This window comes from Sinocyclocheilus anshuiensis, unplaced genomic scaffold, assembly GCF_001515605.1.
Source record: "Sinocyclocheilus anshuiensis isolate Anshui unplaced genomic scaffold, SAMN03320099.WGS_v1.1 scaffold630, whole genome shotgun sequence".
NCBI lineage: Eukaryota > Metazoa > Chordata > Actinopteri > Cypriniformes > Cyprinidae > Sinocyclocheilus > Sinocyclocheilus anshuiensis.
In genome coordinates, this window is record NW_015542353.1 from 537,090 (window position 1) to 548,556 (window position 11,467).

General features: G+C 33.9%; 1 protein-coding gene across 1 annotated transcript; it reads right to left on the reverse strand.

Moving 5' to 3' along the window:
- Positions 1–2,588: 2,588 nt before the first annotated feature.
- On the reverse strand, positions 2,589–6,030 carry LOC107691592 (mitochondrial import inner membrane translocase subunit Tim17-B-like). The gene is made up of 6 exons (XM_016490258.1): positions 5,957–6,030; positions 4,644–4,743; positions 4,479–4,542; positions 4,222–4,350; positions 3,509–3,619; positions 2,589–2,690 (listed from the first exon to the last, which is right to left on the reverse strand). The coding sequence occupies exons 2-6, from the start codon at positions 4,701–4,703 to the stop codon at positions 2,593–2,595; spliced, it is 462 nt and encodes a 153-aa protein (XP_016345744.1). The 5' UTR covers positions 4,704–4,743; positions 5,957–6,030; the 3' UTR covers positions 2,589–2,592.
- Between the last annotated feature and the right edge of the window lie 5,437 nt (positions 6,031–11,467).

Here is an 11,467-nt window from a genome sequence, read left to right on the forward strand (position 1 = left end):
TGTGCCAGGCTGGGGAGAAAGGTATTTTAATAATGTAAATTATGTGAAAAATAATGTGTTTTTCGAACCACCAAGCATGAGCGCATGTTCTAGTACACCCCCAAAACAAAATCAAGACTTTGTAAAAGAGCATAATAGGACCCCTTTAAATCCTTTTGAGAGATTGTATGAGTGGTTGAAGACAAAAAAAAAAACATATATTGCCTGCCTTTGACTACCATATTGTTAAATTTGGTGTCTTTATGCAAAATTAATTAATTGAATTTCTGTGCAATAATATGTTTATTGTAGCCACGTTTTATATACACACATGTAGATTTGTTAAAATTTCTCCTTGTTTTGAGGCATTTATTAAAGCAATAAGGGGCGTTGTTAGGTATGATGCGAAGCGGAATTTTTAACAGCTCTTAGCTGTTATAAATTCACTGTAAACCACAGCTTCACGGGGCTTATTGCTTTTATAAAACGGTTATTCCATATACGTAGTAAGGGTTCACAAAATAAAACAGAGCAAATAAAGTGTAATGATATTAATAAAAACAGTATTCTTCCACCAAACAATGTAGCTCCTCAGAAACAGTTGTGGTTGCAACAAAGTGGTTGCCAAGCAACACACAGAAGTAAACAAAGGTGTATGTTTGTAGAGTAATTTCAAACAGCTTCGAACGCAGCTCAACCAATCAGAATCAAGGACCGGAACTATCCGTTTTATAAAATGATTTTAAAATTTTAATACAATCCATAAAACAATTAAAAATGAACAGTACCTTAAAACTCTCTAAACTTATGACAACATACTTGGATTGACCCCCCATTATTATTATTATTATTGTTGTTGTTGTTGTGTTTATTATATGCTGCTTGGATTTATTTTTAATGTGTTTAACAGTGGAATGATGACAATGCCTGTTTGTTATTTGAAGGTTTAATAAAGTAAAAAAAAAGTGTTTGTGATTAAGGAGCCATATTACTTTTTAATCTTATATAAAATGTTTTTAAAACTATATAAATAATAATAATAGCAAATAATAACAATAACAATTAATTGAATGTCAAAATGTCAGTATCAAATGAGTATGTATCATTTGCAAATCAAATTTTGTAAGTTCAGAAGCATTTATTATAAGGACTTTTTATTTTATTTTTATAGTAAATATATGTGGCCTTTTAACCTTTTAAACTGTATTTTTTAGCGAACTGTTGTGTTTTAACTCTAGTAAGCAATAATTTGTAGAACTGAAACTACAAATAAGTACCTAGAATTTCCTTCACCATTTTATTTCTTTATGCTTTATTAAAACCATAAGTTTGAAAAGATAGGTTTTTCAGAAAAATCAAAATGGTGGAAAAATGCGGTTAACAAAATCAGTGTATAGATTCTTGTAGGGCTTGACTCAAGGGTTTAGAGAAGAAGAGAATTTTGACTCCAGCTCTAAAGTGTCCAAAGTCATTAACTAAAATGCAAACATACTTATTATAGCGCCAAATAGTGTCCTAGTGTGTGGGGGTGCCTGAATAATGAGGGGATTGGAAGTATTCCACCAAGTTGGGGGTTTCCACACCTTATGGTCTCTGAAGTCCAGACATTTTTAGTGCATAAAGAAAATGCAATACAAATACAATAGGGTTCCAGCTCCATTATTAACATCTTATAACATCTCTAAAACAATATACATCTAAGCATCAACCATAAAATACTTTATTGTGACAGGTTACTTATATACTTTTACATACATATCCTCTTCTTGTTTCCATAGCATTCCAAAAATAAATAATCCATCAAAAAAAAAACTACAAGATATTACACAAAGATAGTGATAAAGGGAGTATAGGAAAATAATCAGTACCAAACAGGAGAGACTGAAAATATGCAGAGGATGAATGACTTAAATTTACTTTGGTAGAGAAACATTAAAGTTGAATATAATCTTTAACAATGGTGTCTCTCCTGACTGCACACTGTGTTTTAGAGATAAATTAATTTCATTTTATCAGTAAAAATGGAAGACAGGCTATGTAGCTTTAATGAAAAAGAGCCAAAGTCTCTGAAAGATCTCAATTAAAAGAACTCAAAAAGAACTAAAGCAAAATCTAAAATAGATCACTGGTGTATCAACAGTCAGGTTCAGGTCATGTATTAGATTAAGAAAAACTTTATATAAAATGTACTGCAGCTTTGCATTGATGTTTGCATAACACTGCATCAGTGATGTAAAAATCAAAAACTGAATTAATTTAAAGTGAACTTTCACAGGAATCAATATTCATGTCTCTGCATGATCTAGTTAGCTATACAGTATATTTGTATTAGTATGAGATGTTCAAACAGGCCAGTATGAACTATAAAAAATGTAGATTGAGTTCTGCCACAGTATGCGTGATGAAAATCTTTGGGTGACAATATTCCCTTTTCAACATGACAAAATACAAGTGTATATTACAATTCATACATAATACAAATGGCATACTGCTTGCCCCTGAGTTGCCATCTAATAGAGGATGAGAGGTTCAGGAGGATCTCCTGTCTAAGAGGGGGACTGTAAACTATGATAAGGGTCCTAAACTTCTAACAATCCTCTCTTTTTTCACAGTCTATAATATTACAGTTACCACTGCAACAGTGATTTTACTGATACTGTCCATATCCGCGTGTCTCTTGGCATTCTTCCGGTCCTGCACAAAAGGACTCGCTGTAGAGGAAGAGAAGATGCAGATAGTGAATGCCTCTAAAGCAGCTTCAACAAAAACAAAGTGCAAAACAAAACTAAAGGTAATACAATTTTTACAATGTGATACATATATGTTTGGAGCCCTGCACATAACATGTGGGGAAAAACAAGATATTGTAGCCTCAAATTATTAATTTGTTCTCTAATTTTAGATAAATGTGGCCACGTCAAACTATTTAGTTCTCATTTTCTCATTTTAGGTAAACTGTGACCATGTTGTAACTAATTTGTTTTCTCGTTTTTGGTCAATTGTTGCTACATAGTACTAATTCGATTTCTCATTTTGGTAAATTGTTGCCACATTGTACTAATATTTGTTCTCTCATTTTTGGTAAATTGTTGCCACGCTGTACTAATTTGTTTTCTCATTTTAGGTAAACCATGGTCACATTACTAATTCATTTGCTTGTTTTAGGCCACATTGTATTGATTTTTTGGACTTTGGTAAATTGTCATGCTGTAATAATTAGTTTCCTTGTTTTATGTAAATTGTGGCCACGTTGTACTAGTTAATTCAAGGCCACGATCTATTTTTTCTTCTGCATATCATGCATGGATAGTTCACCTAAAATGAAAACATCTCTTTATATTGTTTGAAACCTAATAAATTTCCTTTTTGTCAAAGAAAATAGGAATGAGTTTTAGACATTCTTTGTATTTCCCAAAAAAAGAAAAATCATAGACATTTCGAGCAAAACGAATTTGCATTGTTGTGTGAACAGTTCCTATCAAGTTAATCAACTCTCTGAATCATCCAAACCATGACAAGTGTAACTCACGATTCTGAAACTGCTGTGCTGTGTATCTTGTAAGAAGTATCCCAAATCCCTCGATTAGGGCAAGCAGGATCCCCCCCATCATTGCAGAGCCCACCATGGCTAGCGGACCACCTGAAAAACAAACAAAGCACATGATTCATGCCTTTTCAGTCTGCAAAATCATGATCCAATTGTAATTTGAAGACCAAAGATTAATGCTGCATATACTAATACATAATACTACAGATCATCAGATGATTATTTCCAGTAGGTTGTTATAACTCCAGTGTCTAAATTTTTGGCCCAATTTGTAGTCTGGACAAGTCAATGCTACAATAGTTGCCGAAAGTCAGACTGCAGATTTTCAGAAGCTGTAGTTGATAGATTTCAAGAAAAATTGTGTAGTGTTTAATGGGAACAGACAACAATTTTTTTTTTAGCTTTTTTTAGACATCAAACATGCCGATTGTGGAACACATACTGTTTACATATTTCATGCTAGTCCATTAGCAATGAGGCACATGTTTCTGCTTGAGTTTATTGTGAAAGTCTGTTATAGTGTGTAATCCTTAGTCGATTAGTGTATGATGCTTTTCTCTGCAACTATTTACAAAGTTGACAAGATGACTGTATGAATAAAATCTGTTAAATGCTGTGTTGTGTATTCCAGCCTTATTGTCTAACATTATGGAATAACACTGATAAAAGAAAAACGACTATCATGCTAAACGTACTGCGAGCAGCCAGTATAGCTCCAGTCATGGCTCCACTGGTGATGGAGTTCCAAGGGTCTTCTTTACCCCGCAAACGCACAAGACCACAGTCTATGGTGGAAAAGAGGCCACCCCATACAGCAAAACTATCTGCAGGAGAAACAGAGCCATGCCACAATTGATAGTGAATCACTGATATACAAAATGCTAAAACTGTTCATACACAACAGTTTTATACAACACGATAAACAAACACAAAAATGATTCTGCAACATCACCTCCAATTTGTGGCGCTCTTACTCTCACAGCATTTGCGCTCCCCCTAAGCCTGTGTCGAACACCCTGTAGTAACAGAGTGTTTATTATTAGTAAATGTATAGGAATGTGTATTAGTAATAGTAATATATAAGCTCAGTTGTTTTGTTGGTGACAGGGAAACTTACCACAGGTGCGTTTCGAAAGCCTTTAACAGACTGGAACACCCCTCCTCCAATGGCCCCCATGGTAAATGCACCGCCACAGTCATCAACTATCCTCCATGGACTAAAAAAATATGAAATAAAAGAGCTATATGTTTAAGTCATTATGCCTATACGGCCTACTTTTCATATTTGATGCTTTACCTTCTAAGACCTCTAAATGATCAACATGATCAAAACTTTGCTGAAAAACATGTTGTACACAACCTACTACATGCCTTTTACATGCCTTACTATATCAAAGTGTATATTGTTTAGCAAGTAAAAGGCCTTTTACGGTACTATAATTTTTAAAACGTCCACCATCTGGTTCATGTGTCTTTTTGCTGTGAAATGTAAGAATAACTTCTATATTGTTAGTAATATTTCAAGATAAACACTTACTGGACTTAATCAAATTAGGTTTACTTGATTATCTTTACAGAATGTTTTTAGAAAAATCATGTTACAATTAATGAGCAAATATGATCCATCAGACTTGTACATCTCTCGATCATCATCGTATAAGCCCCAAAGATAAAAACTACAGGGCTTTGCCCAAAAACTAAGCATTTAAACTTCATCTTACTAAGATGTTGGGAGATATAGAGTGGCAATTGATATTTATACCATTTAAGTAGACTGCTATAGCCTACTGTTATAAATATTTCACTGATTTACAAACCATCAGAATTTCATCTTACTTTTTGGCCATAAATATTAGTATCTGCAACAAATATGGTATATATATAGCTACCATATATAAACCTATAAACTTTGCTGATATATATATATATATATATATATATGTGTGTGTGCCATATAAACCAAATATGATACAAAACATAAAACACAATTGTAAACATTTTTGAAGATTTTCTTTTATATTTTGTCTAATGGTTCAATAAACTTTCCTATTGAATTTTATTTATTTTTTCTTACTGTATTACTGTCATATGTCAAGCTTTACTGGGATAATTCTTTTAAACATGTCAACTTGATAGCAAACAAGGAGTTGAAGCTGCCAGTGAAGTAACACGGCGAGTTTATTATGCCCCTTCACTTCTGAGCACTGAAGCGAGATGAGATCCCACATGATAACATGTTTATCTAACACTCGCTGTAATATGTCAACAGTGTGTGAACTGTAACAGCAGCTACTTTAGTGAAGGACAGCGGAGAAATAAATCGACACCGTCACGAACGCAATCGAGAACACAAACTGCTTCAAATAGCACCGTTTCCTGCCGTGAGCTGAAGTGCGGAGCGCTCAGAAGTGAAGAGAGCTTGTACTTTACCAGGGTTCACGCGCGTGTTCCTCTATGATAACCTGCTGACGTCAGAGCGCTTACGCAGGTTTTCCGTGCCAGCAGCGTTCAGTGAACCAGTGAACCGTTAACTACTTGAGTTGTTTTGTTTGATTTTTTATGTTATTTTTTTTATTGCAGTCTTTAGAACAACGAACATACAAGGGCAATAACATAAATTACACCAAAATAAATATAATAATAAACAAAGACAATTAAAAAAATAATAAAATCTCCATAACAAGTACAAATAGTTACAAATTATTCACATAATAGATTTAAGGCTTTAAAATAATTTACAGTTTTATTTTTTGCTTTGTTATTTCTTGTTTCTTTTAATGAATACCTGTTTCTATTTTAAAATGAGTAAAAAAATTTTTTTTTCCACTTCCCATTTACATTTGTGAATGAAAAAATGTCCATATATAATGAGTAAAATCACCAGTGTTGGGGAAAGTTACTTTTAAAAGTAATGCATTACAATATTGCATTACTCCATAAAAAAAGTAACGAATTACGGTACTTAGTTACTTTTTTTATGGAAAGTAATGCGTTACGTTACTTTTGCGCTACTTTTTAAATCTGGACAGAGCTTGCTTAATATATTACCCCCAACACTGAAAATCACTATATACCACATTTTGAAGTCAACGGTATGGCCTACTCATAAAAAAAAAGAAAAAAAAGAGTTGTTTTGTTTTACTAGACACGTTTGTTCTTAAAAGATATATTTAAGTATATTTGTTGCCAGGATTAGAGACACTCTCTGTCAATTGGATAAATAATATGTCCGACTTTCAGTCAGGTTTTTTTTCAGTGATCTGTGATGTTTTCGGCTAAACCGAAAGTTTCGTTTATAACCAGTCAGGATCTGAAATCACGAAGAGCTGCGACTTGAGGACAGTACACCGTAATCGCAAACGAAGACCAGTCCTATATTATACTGTAATATTAAAATACTCAATATTTTTGTAAAATTATATATAATTTTATAATTATATATATTGTTTATTTATACAGACAGTCAGACATCACGCATAATACAATCATAAACACACATTATAATATTTAAAAACAAAACACCACATATAAAAGCATACCCCTTAGTGTTCCTGGCCAATCAAAATAGGTACATTAAATGATAATTTAATAATTTCATAGAAAAGTAGTGCATTGACAGTCGCTTAGCGATGACGTTGCGAACCGACCGATGGCAATGTTTATTTGTTTTATTTGCTCCATTGGACCATTTTAACTGATGGACAGCGATAAATAAATGACTTAGATATATAAGTTATCGTTACATGTTACAATTTTATATAAATATCGTGTCGCTATAAGTGACATTTTCTTTATTTTTATTACAGTGCAAGTCATTCAGGGGCAAAATAAGCTAGTAGCTGTAGTTGTCAATGTTATCCGCGCGAGGGCGAAGCTGTGCGACCCGTGTTGCAACTTGTCAAGAAAGTTTTGGTCGCCCTTGTAGCGCATAATGTCGGGGGGATCCTGTTCTTTAGCTGTCCGTTGAATTGTCCGCGTGTTATCTGCCTGAAATCATGTTGTGCGTCCTGACCAGAACTGCGGTAAGTGATGATTATCATAATGCACCTATAATGTACAAACGCAGTGACTTCAACAGTTAATTGAACGCCTGCCAAATTATATGCACCAATAGTAGCCGTAACGCCCCATGAATAGCTTTTGATGTGCTGCTCGTTTTTTTTTCTTAATTGCTACCTGATCTGAAACATTGTATGCATTCGTTGTGCATCATTTCGACTGTTGTTACGATCGTCTAAAACAACGATTGAGTTATGACACGTTGAGATGACCCACTTAATTACAGGACAAATCAGCTACAAGACACACGGGTGCCAGTGCATGCACTTTGACAACGAGACAGATCACCGATCAATATTTACCGTGTCGTGCAAATTCAAACAAGTTTAGTTACATGTTTTAAGGTCGATCAGTTTTTAGAAACAGCAGAATGAAGCCTCCAATATATACAGTGTTGGAATAAACGGATTATTTTATTAAGTGACCGTTTTATTTGCCGTTTAACTGATTTTCAGGGAAATTTTATGCAGGATATTTACATATACAACGCACAGTATACCTAAATTGAATGAATTATAGTAAATTGAACAATAACTCGTTTGGACACATGACCCTGACCTTGAGGGAAAAAAAATAAAATTATATATATATATATATATATATATATGTAATAAAAGAATAACTAGATTATTATTATGTAAACTTATCTGCAGGGTCCCCCATCACAATAAATATATATATATATATATATATATATATATGATAAATAGCATTTTTATGCTATCAAAATTTTTTGATGCACTGAAATTTCAAAATTCTTGTTACCAATTTCAATATCACAAAAAAAAATACTAGCTCAAGTAAAACCAAGCTTACTGAACAAGTTAACAGTCACAAATTATAATAGCACAAAGGTACATACGAAATCAACCTACTTGAAAAACTTAAAAAAAAATGAATAAGAAATATTATATTGTATAAAGTAAATGTACAAATAGTCTTCACTGTATAAATTCATTATACATTAATTCTTACTTCTTTTACAAAAGTGATTCAGTCAAGGACAGTGAGTGATTTTCTTTCTGATGTTTGATTTACATTATTAACACAAATGGCAACAGCAGCTAATTTTCTTTCTAATGTTTGATTTACATTATTTACACAAATGGCAACAGCAGCTATATTAGGCTGCTTTAGAGGAATAGTTCACCCAAAAATGAAAATGCTGTTGTTGTTCTAAACCTGTATGCGTTTCCCTCTGCTGTTGAACGCAAAATAATATATTTGGAACAATACTGGTAACCAAAAAAAACAACAAAAAAAACAGAAACTTTCTGGTTATGAACATTTTTCAAAATATCTTCTGTTTTGTTGATGAGAACAAATAAATTCATACAGGTTTAGAACAACTTGAGGCTGAGCTTCTGCTCTATTTTTGGGTGAAGATCATTTTAACTATTAACGTTCATGTAAGACTCAACTGACTGTGTTGACGAGGATACTCGCAAAGACTGGCATTTTGACACATAACTATGCGTATTTGAACGTTTAAGCACAAGGTGCGAAAAAGAACTCCAGTTTAGTCAGGCGCTGTACGAGCAGGTGCGCATTTACCAACAAGAATTCTTTATTCTTAATGTCCATGAATAGTTTAAAACCATTTGTTTTCAAACCACAAATTTCAAACTTACATCATGACGCACAAAACGATTGACATTTTTCTACCGGGTTATTTCCCAACCCTTAAGCGAATATATAGAGTTTGTTCAAACACAAAAAGCCAAATACATCCATCAAGTTAATAATCAAACTAACCTAAAATCTGTGTGGACGATGGCACTGTTTTTATCTGCTCCATGTGCCCGGTCCACTTGCTGTTTCACAACTTCTACTCCATCATCATCTTTAGTAAAATAACCTGATAGCTGGGGATTTTACTGACTATATTTTATCTGCTGTTTGTCTTTTACGTTTTGTTTTTTTTTTAGCCCCTCTCTCACATTTTTTGGAATAGCTGACATTTTTACTTATCGAAGATTGTTCTTTGCGTGACCATTTCCAGATTATGCCAGAACGAAGTGAAGAGTGGAGGTGAATGCGGACATCAGGCGCAGCGATCACCTGATAGATACGCGTACAGTTCGTTCAAAAGTCAAATACAGAATAAATGCATTTGATTAGTAAACCAAATTCAAACGTGACATTTCAATATCTAATGGTAATAATTTACGGCAAAGTTCCACTAAATAATAGCGCTAATAAGTGGGGTGTGGCGGGGCTTTGGCGATTGGTGCTTCAGTCAATCTACTCCACAGCCAATCATGGGCCCCCTCGTTGCTCGGGCCCCGGGGCTTCAGCCCCACCTAGCCCTACTGTTAATCCGGCCCTGGGTGTCAGTGATTTCCTGTTTGTGTGCCATAACCTCCTGAGAGCCAGAAAAAAAGCTTTGTGTATTTAGTATTTTTTCATGTCATTACATTGTTTAGAGCACAAGAAATTTTTTTGAAAAATGACATTTTATTCATATGTTATGCTATGTCCTCTGTAGAGGACACCAGGACTACGTTTTTCTAAAAATAAAATGACATGAATAGACATGAAAAGGCAAAAACTATGGGATTTTTTTTTTTTTAATTACCGATCAATTTTTATGTTTCAGGGTTTTTTTATACCAAACTTTGTATAAGGATGATTCTCAACTTTGTTTGATTTGATACCGTTTTGCTTTATGGAATATGTGTGTAAAAATTTCATAAACTGGTTTTCCCATTAAACACAATGTTATCTATACACTGTATCTAATTTGCATATTAATGTGCTGTTGGGACAGCTTGTTGACAAAAGAAGTGTAATAATGGGAGTAGTAATTGGCCAGATTTTCATAATAATATCTTATATTTCATAAGAGTATTGATATATAATTTGTTTTACTATTCAATTGTTTTGTCTCCCAAAATTCATAATAAACATGCTTTTAGTCCTGGTGTCCTCTACAGTGGACATGTATGAAATGATTCTCCTGTTTCATAAGTGGACGATGGCACTGTTTTTATCTGCTCCATGTGCCCGGTCCACTTGCTGTTTCACAACTTCTACTCCATCATCATCTTTAGTAAAATAACCTGATAGCTGGGGATTTTACTGACTATATTTTATCTGCTGTTTGTCTTTTACGTTTTGTTTTTTTTTTAGCCCCTCTCTCACATTTTTTGGAATAGCTGACATTTTTACTTATCGAAGATTGTTCTTTGCGTGACCATTTCCAGATTATGCCAGAACGAAGTGAAGAGTGGAGGTGAATGCGGACATCAGGCGCAGCGATCACCTGATAGATACGCGTACAGTTCGTTCAAAAGTCAAATACAGAATAAATGCATTTGATTAGTAAACCAAATTCAAACGTGACATTTCAATATCTAATGGTAATAATTTACGGCAAAGTTCCACTAAATAATAGCGCTAATAAGTGGGGTGTGGCGGGGCTTTGGCGATTGGTGCTTCAGTCAATCTACTCCACAGCCAATCATGGGCCCCCTCGTTGCTCGGGCCCCGGGGCTTCAGCCCCACCTAGCCCTACTGTTAATCCGGCCCTGGGTGTCAGTGATTTCCTGTTTGTGTGCCATAACCTCCTGAGAGCCAGAAAAAAAGCTTTGTGTATTTAGTATTTTTTCATGTCATTACATTGTTTAGAGCATAAGAAATTTTTTTGAAAAATGACATTTTATTCATATGTTATGCTATGTCCTCTGTAGAGGACACCAGGACTACGTTTTTCTAAAAATAAAATGACATGAATAGACATGAAAAGGCAAAAACTATGGGATTTTTTTTTTTTTAATTACCGATCAATTTTTATGTTTCAGGGTTTTTTTATACCAAACTTTGTATAAGGATGATTCTCAACTTTGTTTGATTTGATACCGTTTTGCTTTATGGAATATG